This window comes from Schistocerca nitens, chromosome 10, assembly GCF_023898315.1.
Source record: "Schistocerca nitens isolate TAMUIC-IGC-003100 chromosome 10, iqSchNite1.1, whole genome shotgun sequence".
NCBI lineage: Eukaryota > Metazoa > Arthropoda > Insecta > Orthoptera > Acrididae > Schistocerca > Schistocerca nitens.
Window position 1 is genome coordinate 168910738 of NC_064623.1, and position 19218 is coordinate 168929955.

The window sequence follows — 19218 nt, forward strand, 5'->3', positions numbered from 1 at the left end:
ATGAATGCAAAGGAGATGATAGAATCATTGTCTCCCACCCCCGTTTTCTGTGTTTCTTCTTGCTGTAGTTAAATTGTACTGTGTTGCATTCTCACGCAATTCTTACTTGAATATTTCTAGTCAGGCACCAGTAATGTGTAGTTAGGATGTGCAACCAAATACTTAGATAGAATAAATAATCTACGAGGGATCTGACTCTCCCATTCGAGATATCTGAATTAAACAAGGCTATTAAGGAGAGCAAAACTGGTAAAGCATCCGGTCTAGATGACATCCGTATGGAGCAAAACAAGAATTTCGGCCCAGAAACAAGAAAGAGGATCCTGTAGCTTTTCAACAACTGGATGAACCAGTGCCAAATACCAAATATCTGGCGAAAGAGCAGGGTGATGTTGTTGTTGTTGTAGTCTTCAGTCCTGAGACTGGTTTGATGCAGCTCTCCATGCTACTCTATCCTGTGCAAGCTTCTTCATCTCCCAGTACCTACTGCAACCTACATCCTTCTGAATCTGCTTAGTGTATTAATCTCTTGGTCTCCCTCTACGATTTTTACCCTCCACGCTGCCCTCCAACGCTAAATTTGTGATCCCTTGATGCCTCAAAACATGTCCTACCAACCGATCCCTTCTTCTAGTCAAGTTGTGCCACAAACTTCTCTTCTCCCCAATCCTATTCAATACCTCCTCATTAGTTACGTGATCTACCCACCTTATCTTCAGCATTCTTCTGTAGCACCACATTTCAAAAGCTTCTATTCTCTTCTCGTCCAAACTGGTTATCGTCCATGTTTCACTTCCATACATGGCTACACTCCATACAAATACTTTCAGAAACGACTTCCTGACACTTAAATCTATACTCGATGTTAACAAATTTCCCTTCTTCAGAAACGATTTCCTTGCCATTGCCAGTCTATATTTTATATCCTCTCTACTTCGACCATCATCAGTTATTTTACTCCCTAAATAGCAAAACTCCTTTACTACTTTAAGTGTCTCATTTCCTAATCTAATCCCCTCAGCATCACCCGATTTAATTTGACTACATTCCATTATCCTCGTTTTGCTTTTGTTGATGTTCATCTTATACCCTCCTTTCAAGACACTGTCCATTCCGTTCAACTGCTCTTCCAAGTCCTTTGCTGTCTCTGACAGAATTACAATGTCATCGGCGAACCTCAAAATTTTTACTTCTTCTCCATGAATTTTAATACCTACTCCGAATTTTTCTTTTGTTTCCTTTACTGCTTGCTCAATATACAGATTGAATAACATCGGGGAGAGGCTACAACCCTGTCTCACTCCTTTCCCAACCACTGCTTCCCTTTCATGCCCCTCGACTCTTATAACTGCCATCTGGTTTCCGTACAAATTGTAAATAGCCTTTCGCTCCCTGTATTTTACCCCTGCCACCTTCAGAATTTGAAAGAGAGTATTCCAGTTAACGTTGTCAAAAGCTTTCTCTAAGTCTAAGCAGGGTGATAGCTCTTCTGAAACCTGGAAAGGAAGCAAATCATCCCAAGAATTTCAGACCAGTTAGCCTTTTGAGTCACCTTTATAAACTGTTCGAACGTATGATTCTGAATAGAATCCTACCAGTAATAGACCCTCTTCTCATACCCAAACAAGCAGGATTTTGACCAAACCGAAGCTGCACAGGGCAACTTTTGAATCTCACTCAGTTTATAGAGGATGGTTTTGAAACCCGTCAAGTAACGGGTGTGGTCTTCGTGGATCTCACAGCAGCGTATGATACTGCCCATCATCGGTTACTCCATGCTAAACTATACAATATGATCAACAACGCCCACCTCGTTAGACTACTCAACACCCTCCTCCAAAACCGCAGGTTTTTTGTTGAATTTAAAGGACAACGCAGTGGCTGGAGAGCGCAGAAAAATGGTATACCTCCACTTCTCTTAAACATCTATACCAACGACCAGCCATTGGCCCCAGGCACAAGGAGATTCTTACATGCAGATGACCTAGCCCTCGCTACGCAGAGATCATGCTTTGAAAGAGTGGAAAGAAACCTGACAACAGCACTTAGAACACTGTCAAGCTACTACAATCGGAACCAACTCAGACCAAACCCTTCGAAGACACAAGTGTGTGCCTTTCATTTAAGGAACAGGGAAGCTAATCGTGAGCTACATATTGCATGGTCAGGCATCCAACTCCAGCATCATCTCGCACCTAAATACTTGGGAGTCACTCTCGAAGGAACTCCGACATGCAAAACTCACTGCAAGAACACCGAAATGAAAATCTCCGCTCGATACAACCTAATTCGCAAACTAGCGGGGACGCAGTGGGGATCACATCCACAAACTATTCGCTGTTCTGCAATGGCACTGTGCTTTTCTACTGCTGAATATGCTCTCAACGAAACCTGCAGGTTGATCACAGTTGCTTAAGACCTACTCCAACTGATAAGCTCTACTGCCTGGCTGGAATAGCGCCACCATGGGTACGCAGAACAGTGGCTGCCAACAAGGAGAGACTGAAGGTGGAACAGGACAGTGCCCATCCGCTGCACGGACATAATCCACCACAGCAACGGCTCAGATCGCGAAAGAGCTTCCTGAGAACATCCGAGAAGCTCACCATTTCACCAGAGGAGGCAAGGCTGGAGTTATGGAAGAAGTCGACGCCTCACCTGCAGACGCCAGGAGTTGAAGAACTACCTCCTGGACACAACGAGAGCTGGCTGGTGGGGAAATCTTTAAACAGGAGTTGCACGATCCAGAGACAACCTGAAGAGATGGGGCTTCATAACAGAAGATAGTCCTGTGATTGTGGACAAGAACAAACCACAAGCCACATGCTCCAGCGCCTTTTGTGCCCTACATCCTGCACGAAGATTGATCTCCTGCAAGCCACTCCAAGCGCCCTGGAGGTTGCGAAGTCCTGGGCACATGTAATATAAATACAATTTGTGTATATGTATGTACATATTTATTGATGTGTATGGCTACTGTCCCCCCCATGAACCATGGACCTTGCCGTTGGTGGGGAGGCTTGCGTGCCTCAGCGATACAGATGGCCGTACCGTAGGTGCAACCACAACGGAGGGGTATCTCTTGAGAGGCCAGACAAACATGTGGTTCCTGAAGAGGGGCAGCAGCCTTTTCAGTAGTTGCAGGGGCAACAGTCTGGATGATTGACTGATCTGGCCTTGTAACATTAACCAAAACGGCCTTGCTGTGCTGGTACTGCGAACGGCTGAAAGCAAGGGGAAACTACAGCCGTAATTTTTCCCGAGGACATGCAGCTTTACTGTATGATTAAATGATGATGGCGTCCTCTTGGGTAAAATATTCCGGAGGTAAAATAGTCCCCCATTCGGATCTCCGGGCGGGGACTACTCAAGAGGACGTCGTTATCAGGAGAAAGAAAACCGGCGTTCTACGGATCGGAGCGTGGAATGTCAGATCACTTAATCGGGCAGGTAGGTTAGAAAATTTGAAAAGGGAAATGGATAGGTTAAAGTTAGATATAGTGGGAATTAGTGAAGTTCGGTGGCAGGAGGAACAAGACTTTTGGTCAGGTGATTACAGGGTTATAAATACAAAATCAAATAGGGGTAATGCAGGAGTAGGTTTAATAATGAATAAAAAAATAGGAGTGCGTGTTAGCTACTACAAACAGCATAGTGAACGCATTATTGTGGCCAAGATAGACACAAAGCCCATGCCTACTACAGTAGTACAAGTTTATATGCCAACTAGCTCTGCAGATGATGAAGAAATTGATGAAATGTATGACGAGATAAAAGAAATTATTCAGGTAGTGAAGGGAGACGAAAATTTAATAGTCATGGGTGACTGGAATTCGTCAGTAGGAAAAGGGAGAGAAGGAAACATAGTAGGTGAATATGGATTGGGGGGAAGGAATGAAAGAGGAAGCCGCCTTGTAGAATTTTGCACAGAGCATAACTTAATCATAGCTAACACTTGGTTCAAGAATCATGAAAGGAGGCTGTATACATGGAAAAAGCCTGGAGATACTGACAGATTTCAGATAGATTATATAATGGTAAGACAGAGATTTAGGAACCAGGTTTTAAATTGTAAGACATTTCCTGGGGCAGATGTGGATTCTGACCACAATCTATTGGTTATGAACTGCAGATTGAAACTGAAGAAACTGCAAAAAGGTGGGAATTTAAGGAGATGGGACCTGGATAAACTGAAAGAACCAGAGGTTGTAGAGAGTTTCAGGGAGAGCATAAGGGAACAATTGACAGGAATAGGGGAAAGAAATACAGTAGAAGAAGAATGGGTAGCTCTGAGGGATGAAGTGGTGAAGGCAGCAGACGATCAAATAGGTAAAAAGACGAGGGCTAATAGAAATCCTTGGGTAACAGAAGAAATATTGAATTTAATTGATGAAAGGAGAAAATATAAAAATTCAGTAAATGAAGCAGGCAAAAAGGAATACAAACGTCTCAAAAATGAAATCGACAGGAAGTGCAAAATGGCTAAGCAGGGATGGCTAGAGGACAAATGTAAGGATGTAGAGGCTTGTCTCACTAGGGGTAAGATAGATACTGCCTACAGGAAAATTAAAGAGATCTTTGGAGAGAAGAGAACCACTTGTATGAATATCAAGAGCTCACATGGAAACCCAGTTCTAAGCAAAGAAGGGAAGGCAGAAAGGTGGAAGGAGTATATAGAGGGTTTATACAAGGGCGATGCACTTGAGGACAATATTATGGAAATGGAAGAGGATGTAGATGAAGACGCAATGGGAGATAAGATACTGCGTAAAGAGTTTGACAGAGCACTGAAAGACCTGAGTCGAAACAAGGCCCCGGGAGTAGACAACATTCCATTAGAACTACTGATGGCCTCGGGAGAGCCAGTCATGACAAAACTCTACCATCTGGTGAGCACGATGTATGAGACAGGCGAAATACCCTCAGACTTCAAGAAGAATATAATAATTCCAATCCCAAAAAAAGCAGGTGTTGACAGATGTGAAAATTACCGAACTATCAGTTTAATAAGTCACAGCTGCAAAATACTAACGCGAATTCTTTACAGACGAATGGAAAAACTGGTAGAAGCCGACCTCGGGGAAGATCAGTTTGGATTCCGTAGAAATGTTGGAACACGTGAGGCAATACTGACCTTACGACTTATCTTGGAACAAAGATTAAGAAAAGGCAAACCTACGTTTCTAGCATTTGTAGACTTAGAGAAAGCTTTTGACAATGTTGACTGGAATACTCTCTTTCAAATTCTGAAGGTGGCAGGGGTAAAATACAGGGAGCGAAAGGCTATTTACAATTTGTATAGAAACCAGATGGCAGTTATAAGAGTCGAGGGACATGAAAGGGAAGCAGTGGTTGGGAAAGGAGTGAGACAGGGTTGTAGCCTCTCCCCGATGTTATTCAATCTGTATATTGAGCAAGCAGTAAAGGAAACAAAAGAAAAATTCGGAGTAGGTATTAAAATTCATGGAGAAGAAGTAAAAACTTTGAGGTTCGCCGATGACATTGTAATTCTGTCAGAGACAGCAAAGGACTTGGAAGAGCAGTTGAACGGAATGGACAGTGTCTTGAAAGGAGGATATAGGATGAACATCAACAAAAGCAAAACGACGATAACGGAATGTAGTCAAATTAAATCGGGTGATGCTGAGGGAATTAGATTAGGAAATGAGACACTTAAAGTAGTAAAGGAGTTTTGCTATTTAGGGAGTAAAATAACCGATGATAGTCGAAGTAGAGAGGATGTAAAATGTAGACTGGCAATGGCAAGGAAAGCGTTTCTCAAGAAGAGAAATTTGTTAACATCGAGTATAGATTTAGGTGTCAGGAAGTCGTTTCTGAAAGTATTTGTATGGAGGGTAGCCATGTATGGAAGTGAGACATGGATGATAACTAGTTTGGATAAGAAGAGAATAGAAGCTTTCGAAATGTGGTGCTATAGAAGAATGCTGAAGATAAGGTGGGTGGATCATGTAACTAATGAGGAGGTATTGAATAGGATTGGGGAGAAAAGAAGTTTGTGGCACAACTTGACTAGAAGAAGGGATCGATTGGTAGGACATGTTTTGAGGCATCAAGGGATCACAAATTTAGCATTGGAGGGCAGTGTGGAGGGTAAAAATCGTAGAGGGAGACCAAGAGATGAATACACTAAGCAGATTCAGAAGGATGTAGGTTGCAGTAGGTACTGGGAGATGAAGAAGCTTGCACAGGATAGAGTAGCATGGAGAGCTGCATCAAACCAGTCTCAGGACTGAAGACCACAACAACAACAACATGGCTACTGTAAATTTGTATGTTTCTGATTCGAGAATAAAAAAATAATAATAATAATCTACGTGAAAGATAAATTCTGTGGTGTTGATCTTACCCACTTACTCTGTTTTCAAAATAAAATGGTTCAAATGGCTCTGAGCACTATGGGACTTAACATCTATTGTCATCAGTCCCCTAGAAATTAGAACTACTTAAACCTAACTAACCTAAGGACATCACACACATCCATGCCCGAGGCAGGATTCGAACCTGCGACCGTAGCAGTCGAGCGGTTCCAGACTGAAGCGCCTAGAACCGCTCAGCCACACCGGCCGGCTCTCTGTTTTCCAAGCCTGAATTAATCTAGTTGCTACATGCACGACATGGAGTGCTATTTATCAGGCTACTTAAAGAGCTTTGCATACTTGTAATTAAATTATTAAAGTAATTAAACTAATAATTTTCCAGCTCCGTTTCTTTCTAAATGGTTAGGAAGGGCTTGGGCTGATGGCGACCCTGAGTTTCTGAATTTTTATCATTATTTGTGTGAGAGAAGAAGCTAGAAATGCGAGATAACGTATATGCCTCGATGAGAAACGTCGTAAAGATAGTAATACGTTACACGTTTCGTCCAAAGCTACGTTGGACATCTTCGGAGGTGCTCCTGGTTCTGCTGAGTCTTGCCGACTGACGAGTCGGACGTCGAAGAACGGCCTAAATACCGTGGAAAGTGGGCGTGGTCTGGATTTCACGTGACAGCAGAGATAAACCTTGTCAAGGATAAAATATAACTATCGATCATAGTACGACAAAGATAAAAACTTCTCATGGATTCTGTAGCGCCACTGTCCATATATCGCTGAGTTTCATGGCTTCTTAATTTCTGTTAAAATTATCCCTATGTTTATATATTTCGATGACTTTTCTATATAGCCGTGGATAATAGTTCGTCATAGTACATAAAACCTCAGTTTCCGAAAATTTCACTACGTGATCATCCGACCGAAGAGCATGTTCCCCCACAGCTGATTTGTCTGTTTTCCCTAGACGGCAAAGAGTTTTATTATGTTCCTTCAACCGTGTATTCACACTTCTCTTTGTAGTTCCAATGTAGATTCCGTGGACATGTGTAGGGTCTAAAGTTGAACAACAAATAGAAGTGTGAATACACGGTTGAAGGAACATAAAAGTCTTTGCCGAGTAGGGAAAACAGACAAGTCAGCTGTGGGGGAAAAAACTCTACAGTCGGGTGATAGAGTAGTGACATTTTCGGAAACTGAGGTTTTATGTACTATAACGGCTATATAGAAAAGCCACTGAAATACATAAACTTGGGGATAATTTTAACAGAAATGAAGAAGCCATGAAACTCAGCGATATATGGACAGTGGCACTATAGAATCGATGAGAAGTTTTTATCTTTGTCGTACTATGATCGATAGTTGTATTTTATCCTTGACAAGGTTTATCTATGCTGTCACGTGAAATCCAGAACACGCCCACTTTCCACGGTATTTAGGCCATTCTTCGACGTCCGACTCGCCGGTCGGCAAGACTCAGCACAACGAGGAGCACCTCCGAAGATGATCAACGTAGCTTTGGACGAAACGTCAGGGATAGAAGAGTTGCATGGACCACGGCCATACAACCCGGAAGAACCCTCGGCAGGATTAACCGTCCGTGTACTGACAACCAAGTGCAAGAGGCAAGGGACTCCATCGCAGAAACTGACATCCGGCAACAGTATAACACGATGCTTGTACGTTCGCATTCAACATTCTGGCGGTTACACCGGTTATTAATGTACCAGCATTTCACTTTTGCTATAGCTTATGAGCCGTGGCGGCTCATATCGATAGTGCCACTCTGGTGGTTTATCTTTCCTGCCACGGTCAGGGCGGTAAGCAGCGCCCTCTGGGGCCTACGCGAGGAGTAACGAGGCGTGGTCCTGGGGGGGGGGGGGGGGGGGGGTGCTCCGGGACGTGGTGGAAGACGGTTGTCGGGTTGACGCAGCGAGCGTGGGACCGGACCTATCGCATGGAGATATACAAGTTGACTCTGAACGGAAGGCGCTGTAGCAAGCAGCGGGCGTCCTGTAATTTGCGTGAAGGAGTAACGATTTTTGCATTGGATGTCCCAGTGGTTCCCCAGAGTTGCGGTGGCTGCTTTCAGAGAAGAGAATTGGTAAGAGCTTGTGTCTACGCTCTTTTCCGTACGATGTTGCTGCCTGCCGTTATAAACGGGTGAAAATCAGGCGCTTGTATTGACTATACGGGAACTGGTGATGTAAAATTACACTTGTGAGTGAGTCTCACTTGTACTGTGACAATTTAGAGGCGAAAACTGAGGTGGTTTCATTAGGTCTGGTTCTTTGCTGTGCAACTAAGGGAGTCAGTTATTTTGGGTAACTGAGGGAGCACCATTATGTTGGTCTAAGTGATACGTTCTCCACGTTTTGTCTATGGCTTTGCGAATCGAAATCCTGGGGGAGTACACGTGTGAGTAATTTGCTATTGTATTGATGGTTGTGTTGTAAAGACTGTTCTCTGGTGTGTTAAATCACGAGCTGATTTGTAGCCAATCTAAGCAGAAGTTACCATTGCTACTTGCTTATGTGCTACTGTCCTTATGATTGGCGTTGTTTGTCTTTTGACTGTGGGTGTGCTCACGTTTAAAAAAAAATTACGGCTACTATTCATAAGTGTTGTCTAGTAAGGAAATTGGTTAAGCTTTTATTATATGTTGGTCTGTTTGCCTATCACATTGGCTTTCTATGCGGTAACTGAAGGAATGTGTATGGTGGTTAAATATTCCGCTATTGGGGAGCCGGCTCTCTGTTATTGGGTTTTGTAAGGATACGTGATGAGTGCATCGCTGTAGTTTTTCGCGTGCTAAATTGCGGGGTGTCGGTGCCGTCCTAGGGCTAGACTTGTGATGTACCTGTATGTTATCTTGAAAGGGAATTGGCTCTGAGCACTATGGGACTCAACTGCTGAGGTCATTAGTCCCCTAGAACTTAGAACTAGTTAAACCTAACTATCCTAAGGACATCACAAACATCCATGCCCGAGGCAGGATTCGAACCTGCGACCGTAGCGGTCTTGCGGTTCCAGACTGCAGCGCCTTTAACCGCACGGCCACTTCGGCCGGCTGAAAGGGAATTAACTGTACCAAACTTAAGAGAGCTTTTAGTTTGTTTTAGGTCTGTACATGGAATGATGTTGATATTTTGTCGACTGCGGCAATAACTTCCTGTGTGGGGAGATCCTCTGAGGGACTTGTACTGTTGCAGTGCAGTCCATCTGAAACGTGCTGCTTAAAACTTGGGACTGCAGTTCTCTGATGTTATATATTACTGTTTATTCTTAAATGTCTTGGATGTAATATGGTTGTTGAGGATTATGTAATTAATTCTGATCGCTGGTTCCTTAAAGGAAGTATTTCGTTTTAAAATATGTGCTCGGTCAGAGCCTATTTAAATATGATTTTAACTCATCATTCAAATTTTCTAGTCCTGCTTTCTTAAAACGCTTTCAGTTAAATGATTGCTATTTGCCTGTTAAATGTTTGAGTGACTTAAAGGAAAAGAATATTATTTGGTAATTTGTACTGATTGTTCCTTTTGGGTAATACCTGACTTATGTGTTCAATAAATGAGTGTCTAGTCAATGGTGATGCACTGTTCTATTGCTAGCCTACCGCTTCCACTCCACAGCCTATTGAGCTGCTTTGTGTCGAAATTGTGTTCAGAACATCCCTCTGACCTGACACCTCAGCTTATCTTGCGCTTACACTGACAATGATCCTGCAGTGTTAATCACTTAAATATGTTATCTTGACAAATGTATTCCTGAAATTTCGTTGATCTACATTAATAATTTTTCGGTGTTGCGATTTTTTTTTACCGTCGGTGGATCGTACGACTCTGAGGATGCTCTGCTAGTCCGGTTACATTGGATTACAAGGATGATGCACATCAAATGAATTCGCAATTGCTAATAATGACTACTATCAGCTGTAGAAAGGAATGACAATGACAATTTGTGCCGGAGCGAGACTCGAACCCGGATTTCCCGCGTATCGCAAGTGGAACATGCACGGATGTCCAAATGCACTTTGCACCGTAGTCAGAACAATACAGGCACTGCAATATCGTATAAGGATGTGGTGTTTGCTTGGTGCTAGAAGGTTATGCTCACCTGGTACCAGAGGGCTATGAGTATGGTGCCCGTCTTGAGCGTGCAGCCGCAGCAGCAGCTCTTAAACAGCACGCCAGTAGACATCTTCGTTCGTTGTCAGTGACTCTCCCTCGATAATATCTGTGTCCTCGGCGCCTCTGTGCTCGCTGACTCTGAAACAAAAAACAGACGGGTCACGTAAATTGCACCTGATAGTGATCAACTACAGAGAATAACAGCCCCATTTATTTTAGTGTCTACACTGATCGTTCATTAGGTGCTGCTCTCGTTTTTCATTGCAGTGAGGGCAGTCAGCAATTAGAAGACATCTGACTTTTGAAATGCGCACGAGATCGCAGTGCAGTTATTTGGACTATTTACAAGGTCCAGTTGCATTGATGTCATCACAAAATGGTTCGAACGACTCGAAGCACTATGGGACTTAACATCTGCGGTCATCAGTCGCCTAGAACTTAGAACTAATTAAACCTAACTAACCTAAGGACATCACACACATCCATGTCCGAGGCAGGATTCGAACCAGCGACCGTAGCGGTAGCGCGGTTCCAAACTGAAGCGCCTAGAACCGCTCGGCCACACCGGCCGGCAAACGTTGTGATGCCTCGTGTAAGGAGGAGAAATGCGTACCATCACGTTTCCGACTTAAATGAAGGTCGGATTGTAGCCTATTGCGATTGAGGTTTACCGTATCGCGACATTGCTGCTGGCGTTGGTCGAGATCCAATGACTGTTAGCAGAATATGGAATCGGTGGTGTCAGGAGGGTAATACGGAACGTCGTGCTGGATCCCAACGGCCTCGTATCACTAGCAGTCGAGATGACAGGCATCTTTCCGCATGGCTGTAACGGATCGTGCAGCCACGTCTCGATCCCTGAGTCAACAGATGGGGAAGTTTTCAAGACAACAACCATCTGCACGAACAGTTCGACGACGTTTGCACCAGCTCGGAGACCACGGCTGCGGTTACCCTTGACGCTGCATCACAGACAGGAGCGTCTGCGATGTTGTACTCCACGACGAACCTGGGTGCACGAATGGCAAAACATTTTTCCGGAAGAATCCAGGTTCTGTTTACAGCATCATGATGGCCGCATCCGTGTTTGGCGACATCGCGGTGAACGCACATTGGAGGCGTGAATTCGTCATCGCCATACTGCCGTATCACCCAGAGTGATGGTACGGGGTGCCATCGGTTACACGTCTCGGTCACCTCTTGTTCACATTGACGGCACTTTGAACAGTGGACGTTACATTTCAGATGTGTTACCACCCGTAGCTCTACCGTTCATTCGATCCCTGCGAAACCCCACATCTGAGCAGGATAATGCACGACCGCATGTTGCAGGTCCTGTACGGGCCTTTCTGGATACAGAAAATGTTCGACTGCTGCCCCGGCCAGCACATTCTCCAGATCTCCCACCAACTGAAAACGTCTGGTCAATGGTGGCCGAGCAACTGGCTCGTCACAATACGTCAGTCACTACTCTTCATGAACTGTGGTATCGTGTTGAAGCTGCATGGGCAGCTGCACCTGTACACGCCATCGAAGCTCTGTTTGACTCAATGTCCATGCGTATCAAGGGCGTTATTACGGCCAGATTTGGTTGTTCTGGGTACTGATTTCTCAGGATCTATGCACCCAAATTGCGTGAAAATGTAATGGCATGTCAGTTCTAGTATAATATATTTGTCCAATGAATACCCGTTTATCATCTGCATTTCTTCTTGGTGTATCAATTTTAATGGCCAGTAGTGTATATGAGGTCGACATTCGTGCGTGAGTCCACTTCGGGAGTGAACGCCTTGTGAGGCCAAGGGCATTGCGCTGTGGAGACTGCGTAACAGATGGCAGCACCGTCCTTCGTGGACGAAGAATCGAGGCCGAACACCTTGCCGTCCGAAGTCCGTTGTAGACTGTGAGCTCCCAGGTTGATTTCTTCTTCTATCAGCTATTCTTTGTCAAGCCAGCCGCTACATTTCCCAAATGCCTCTACCTGCTTCCACGACACGAAACACAGTATTTCTTTCAATATAATAAAGAAAGACAATATTACGTTTGGGTTACTATGTTCCGGTATGTTTATTCGAATTGCCAATTTGCGATGTCGAGGGAATCAGATTCGCAAATGAACCATTAAAAGTAGTACATCAGTTCTCATATGTGAGCAACAATGGTCGAAGTACAGACGATAGAAAATGCATGCTGTCAATAGCAAGAAAAGTGATTCTCAAAAAGGGAAATTTATTTATACCGAGTAAAATTAAGTTTTATTATATTTTTTATTTTTATTATTGTATTCTCCCGTTACGTCTTGCTGGAACAATTCCATATTTAAGCGTGAAAAAGAAGTACAGTGTTTTTATTATGCTGATTTTTGTTTATTTCTAATTAATTTTTGGGTTATGAGGCCTTTTTGAGGAAGCAACTGTCTAGCGTCTGCGGTGGACCCTATTTCTTTTAGGTAACCAAACACTTTAAGCGAATGTACAATCCACTTGCACAGATGTTGTGCACCTGACACTTTTCGCAATGGACAATACTGAACACAATACTGAGAATACACAATACATTACAGTATTACCGGTTATGTGGTTACTACAGCATTACATGTGTGTTTGCTGCACAACATAAATGAAGAGTGCTCAGATGGTCAGTACCTCAAATAATGTGAAGACCTTACAAAATTTTGGATTATAAACATATAACCAGTAATACTGTAATATCGTGTAATTTAATTATTTATTGGGCTTAATATTGTCCATTGCATAAAGTGTAATTTCAACGTTGAAAAACAAGTTTGGTGCACTACAATCCGTGCAAGTGGATTGTACGTGACTTCGTGGACTGCCCGGAGTGATTAGTCTTGAAAGTCTCTTCGGGTTGCTGCCGGACCCTAAAATAAACTCGATTCAATATATTGGCGATCCATTTCTTCGCAAACTTCAGGTGAATGCCGCTGCTGCTGCGTCCCGGTGAGAACTGTTCTCAGTTGAATTTTGAAATCCGACAGCGAACTCGAAGAGACTTTCAAGTGGATTGTGGCTTTGTCTGTAACGTCTGGTTACTTATAAACTAGTGTCCCTTGGCGATGCTAGGCAGTTGTTTTTTGAAGATGGCCGGATACTAATTAGAAATAAACAAGAATCAGCAGAATAAAAACGGTGTACTTGTTATTCAACTTTAAATATGTAATTATTCTAGCAAAGAGGTAGCAAAAGAATCCATAAAAAAGATTAAATAAAAAAAAAACATTTCTTTAAAGTCAGCACCGCCAGTAGACTGTCGTCTATTTACAGTGTTACATTTACACTTACACAGTCATGATTTCGGCAGTTTCCAACTGTCATTCACTCATGATGGTGTACTCAGTAATGAAGCAAAGCAGTAGGCTCTGCCAGAAATACCGACTCTTAGACAATGTGTATAATAGTGTATTTTAATAAGACAGTATGCCATCTTCGGCAATTTATTACACATAAAGCACTTGATAATGCAAGTTTGAAGCCGAAATCATGATTGCGTAAGTGTAAATGTAACACTGTAAATAAACAACAGTCTAATGGCGGTACTGACTTTAAAGAAATATATTATGACTGTGGCCCCGCATTATGAAAAAATTATTTAAAAAACACTTAATTTTACTCGATGTAAGCAAATTTCTCCTTTACAGAATCGCTTTTCTTGCTACTGACAAAATGGTTCAAATGGCTCTGAGCACTATGGGACTTGACATCTATGGTCATCAGTCCCCTAGAACTTAGAACTACTTAAACCTAACTAACCTAAGAATATCACACAACACCCAGTCATCACGAGGCAGAGAAAATCCCTGACCCCGCCGGGAATCGAACCCGGGAACCCGGGCGCGGGAAGCGAGAACGCTACCACACGACCACGAGCTGCGGACTGCTACTGACAGTCAGCATTGTATGTTTTCTCGTATGCGCCCATCATCAGTTGTTTTGCTGCTCACATACGAAAACTCATCTACTACTTTTAATGGCTGATTTGCGAATATGATTCTCGCAGCTCCGCAGATTAATGTAACACCCCTGTATCCTTAATTTGATAAGAAACATTCGTGTAGTATTTTGAACAAAGCTGCTCTTCAATAATTGTAACAGAGTAGCAAGTGAATAAGAGAGTCAAACAGATGCAATAAATGGTGTTATTCAATTACCTTAACCATGGTTTCAACGGACTTAAACCGGTCTTCTTCAGAAGGACAAGAAACAAACTTCTCATTAGCAAACAGTCAGTCAGTTGCTAATGTGAACTGTGTCTGTACTTCTGAAGAAGACGGGTTTAAACCAGTTGAAACCATGGTTAAGGTTAGTTAAATACCACCATTTATTGCAACTGGATGGCTATCTTATTCACATGCTGTTCGTGTAGTAACCTTCTACGGGCATGGGCAGCCAAATGAAAAGAACAGACGTAAAATAAAATAAAAATAATAATTTCGTGTCGAACACGGGGCGAAAAATTAAAAAAAGCCGCGAACCTAACCATTTCGTCTGAGGATATCGCGCGGTATAAGGGATGTAAGTACCTCGAAAATACCCCGAAAACTCTGACCATCGGTTTGTCAGAAACGGTCGAGTGTCTACGGATCAAGCGAGACACGTATTCGCTTATTTCGACTCCTCTTCCACTGAACTAAGTTCCTGGAAACTCTGATGATGGACTTGACGTGTTCTGCTCGTTGCAATGCTTGAGAGATATTAAACGTAGTCGCTGCCGCGCATCGCTGCTTGCAGACGCAAAAGAGGGTCTTCAATTTCAGTAGGAACGCCAGCGCTCTGAAAGTCTGGCGTAGGTGGAGAACAAGGAAAGAACGGCGTCTAATTGTTTCCCGGAACTCCTGTGTTTCTGACTGGCGCTTTCCTCTCTGCCGCTCCCCTAAGGGCCAGATTTCGCAAGCCGCTCTCGGTAGAGGACGAAGGGACGCGTCGACCTGCTAAAAGGCGATAACATCGCCTGTTGACGTTACAGCCCACCGCGGTCGCGATGCACGCCGTCTGAAAATGCACAGTCGGAACTTGAAGCCTCTCTCGCATCTCAGTCCATTGTATGAGGCGACGGTTCGTCTCCCCCTCAAACCTTCATCTCTGAAGTATAAACGTGAATTCAGTTATATTAAAAAAAAATTGCAACTACACCATTCATTCTTGCTACATTAGCAACATCGCACCGCTACGCAAGTTACCTGTCAAATAGGCGGTGGCAGGGGTGCAATACAGGGAGCGAAAGGCTATTTACAATTTGTACAGTAAGCAGACGGCAGTTATAAGAGTCGAGGGACATGAAAGGGAAGCAGTGGTTGGGGAGCGAGTGAGACAGGATTGTAGCCTCTCACCGATGTTATTCAATCTGTATATTGAGCAAGCAATGAAGAAAACAAAAGAAAAATTCGTTGTAGGTATTAGAATCCATAGAGAAGAAATAAAAACTTTGAGGTTCGGCGATGGCATTGTAATTGTGTCAGAGACAGTAAAGGACTTGGAAGAGCAGTTGAACGGAATGGACAGTGTCTTGAAAAGAGGCTATAAGATGAACATCAACGAAAGCAAAACGAGGATAATGGAATGTAGTCGAAGTAAGTCGGGTGATGCTGAGGGAATTAGATTAGGAAATGAGACACTTAAAGTAGTAAAGGAGTTTCGCTATTTGGGGAGCAAAATAACTGATGATGGTCGAAGTAGAGAGGATCTAAAATGTAGACTGGCAATGGCAAGGAAAGCGTTTCTGAAGAAGAGAAATTTGTTAACATCGAGTATTGATTTAAGTGTCAGGAAGTCGTTTCTGAAAGTATTTTTATGGAGTGTAGCCATGTATGGAAGTGAAACATGGACGATAAATAGTTTGGACAAGAAGAGAATAGAAGCTTTTGAAATGTGGTGCTACAGAAAAATCCTGAAGATTAGATGGGTAGATCACATAACTAATGACGAGGTATTGAATAGGATTGGGGAGAAGAGAAGTTTGTGGCACAACTTGACGAGAAGAAGGGATCGATTGGTAGGACATGTTCTGAGGCATCAAGGGATCACCAATTTAGTATTGGAGGGTAGTGTCGAGGGTAAAAATCGCAGAGGGAGACCAAGAGATGAATACACTAAGCAGATTCAGAAGGATGTAGGTTGCAGTAGGTACTGGGAGATTGAAGAAACTTGCACAGGATAGAGTAGCATGGAGAGCTGCATCAAACCAGTCTCAGGACTGAAGAGCACAACAACAACAACTTACAATTAAAAATAACCTAAATTGAATCGATCACACAGATAATGTTGTGGGTAGAGCAAACCAAACACTGCGATCATTGGCAGAACACTTAGAAGATGCAACAGGTCTACTAAAGAGACTGCTTACACCACGCTTGTCCTGGAGTATTGATGTGCTGTGTAGAATCCGCATCAGACGGGACTGACGAATCACATCGAAAAAGTTCAAAGAAGGGCAGCTCGTTTTGTATTACCACGAAACAGGGGAGATAGTGCCGCAGACATGATACTGGCAATCATTAAAACAAAGGCGTTTTTCGTTGCGCCGGGATCTTCTCATGAAATTTTAATCACCAGTTTTCTCCTCCTCCTTTACCGCACCATGAGCCCACAACGCCACCACACGATAATCAATTTCATGGCTTCCAGTGCTTATAACGTTTCTGCTCGTGTAGATTGCGCAGTTGTTGCTGGGTTAAGTGAGCCCTAGATATGTCAGTTCTGATGCGGTATTTTGGCCACGGAGGCGGCAGTGGATTTAATGGAACAGGCCTGGCTATAAAGATACGAGAGGTGTTGGCTTGCAACACGATTTGCATCAGGGAGTCCTGTGCAGTAATTGTCCAGCTGAACAACAGCAGACTCGGCCCGCGGTTTCGCCGCAGTTGCAGCGACTCCGAGGAAAGTGAGGTCAGCAGGGTTTCCACAAGTCGCTGGCATTTCCACAGCTGGCGCACAGTAATTTGTGCTGTTAATAGCTGGCGTTGCGCCAGCTTCGGCGCCTTCGGGATTGACTGTCGGTGCGACCTTCCAACAAGTGTCTCGGCGCTAGCCTCCAGATACTGACTCGTATTTCATAGCGTGTATGTCGTATACAGCGATTGCCGTAGGTTTGAAGGATCATCCTTGAGAAGGTTCGAGCGATTTGCCTGATTTAGTCTGTGTGTGTGTGTGTGTGTGTGTGTGTGTGTGTGTGGGCGCGCGCGCGCTCGTAATTGTCAGAACAAAGTTCGATCCGCGAGAAGTGGCTGCGCAGTTTGAGGCGCCATGTCACGGATTGCGCGTGGATGAATGTGTGTTGTTCTTAGTATAAGTTAGTTTGAGTAGTGTGTACGTCTGGGGAAGTCACACACATTTGGGAATTTGAACATTTTTGACAAGGTTCGTACGACAGAAAATTTTGGGAGCTCCACTGGAAAAGACGAAAAACTGGATGGTATATTGGTGTGAAAATTTCGATGATAGAAACGTGACGGTCGGTTTGACAGTTCTGCTGACACATGTTTTCATATCAACAACAAACTCCGCACTCCGCATTGAATATTGATATTTTGCGAAAAAGAATACAACTTAAAGCGATATTTCAGTTTTATACCGTATAACGATACTTTGCGGGCAGGCGTGTCAATTAGCATCATATTAATTAAAATGGGGCATAAATAGACTTTATTTTGGAAGAATTAAAAATGGGAAAGTAATACGAAACTTTAATAACTGCACAGTATTTCTAAGAAGCAATATAATGAAAAGTAATAAAAAGCAAAGTGGCAAAGACCAAGCGGGACAGAAAGATATAGGGGCGCGTTTGTTTTTTAATACATATAAAAGAACATGTAACACATTATTGAGCTCTCTACCTTCAGTTATCGCGATCGGGCTAGCCGATGAAAAAGTGGTATGCGACTGCGAAATTCGTTAACGTTTAAAGTACATTACGTTTGACGAAGTGATCAGAGACGTTTATTGTCGGGTGGAGTGAAAATGAATCCGACAACATAATTCGAACTCGGTGTTAGCTGGGAAAAATACTCTTGGAAAACTATTATGGTTGTGGAACCCACGAAAGTTGTTTACATAATTCTGCATTTGATAAAATGGTGAAACGCGTGTGCGCGGAACATTAATAGAATCTTATCCTTGGACGGTTGCGGGAGTAACTGATACAAACAATGCGCCAGCATAAAAAATAGTTCGCTTATTAACTCCCAGATATTAATTAACGGGGACCTAATATACTAAAAAAGAAGGATAGGATCATCACCTCCATTCTCGATTCACATTTCATATTTAATTAGTGAAAAGAGAAGTGTTAATAAACAAACTACATTTCAATTTTATCCACGATTTTGGCTTCATTACGTAGTCTTGACTACATGATAAACAATATCTGTGGAAGTTGTATGCAACGTATCGTCATAATATTTAGCCAACCAATATTGTGGGACACCAAAAATGTAAATGCATGGAATTGTTCTTACAGCGGATGTATAATGTGTGAGTGCGACGAACTATATTGAGAAACTGAACATCCATTACGTACTTGCATGTTTATCTGCGAAAATAGTCCTTGTCGGTACATCAGCATAGAGTTCGAATAGAATCGCTGGAACATTGCAAACCATTCAGATTAATCTAACATCTAAATACGCATAATGCTGGTACCACCAGGATGTGTTCTTTCTCCTCACCCCCGCGGCAGTAGTTGAATTAAGAGTCAGCCGGAAAATACATTTAAATCAAATGACGACCATTGAGATAACG

General features: G+C 43.1%; 1 protein-coding gene across 1 annotated transcript in view; it reads right to left on the reverse strand.

Moving 5' to 3' along the window:
* The window catches only part of LOC126210119 (lysosomal-associated transmembrane protein 4B-like), a 261374-nt gene that overhangs the window by 53617 nt on the left and 188539 nt on the right, over window positions 1-19218 (reverse strand). Inside the window, exon 2 of the mRNA XM_049939262.1 lies at window positions 10452-10603. Within this exon, the coding sequence (XP_049795219.1) occupies window positions 10452-10535 (84 nt within the window). The 5' untranslated portion in view covers window positions 10536-10603. The remainder of the gene's footprint in view (window positions 1-10451; window positions 10604-19218) is intronic.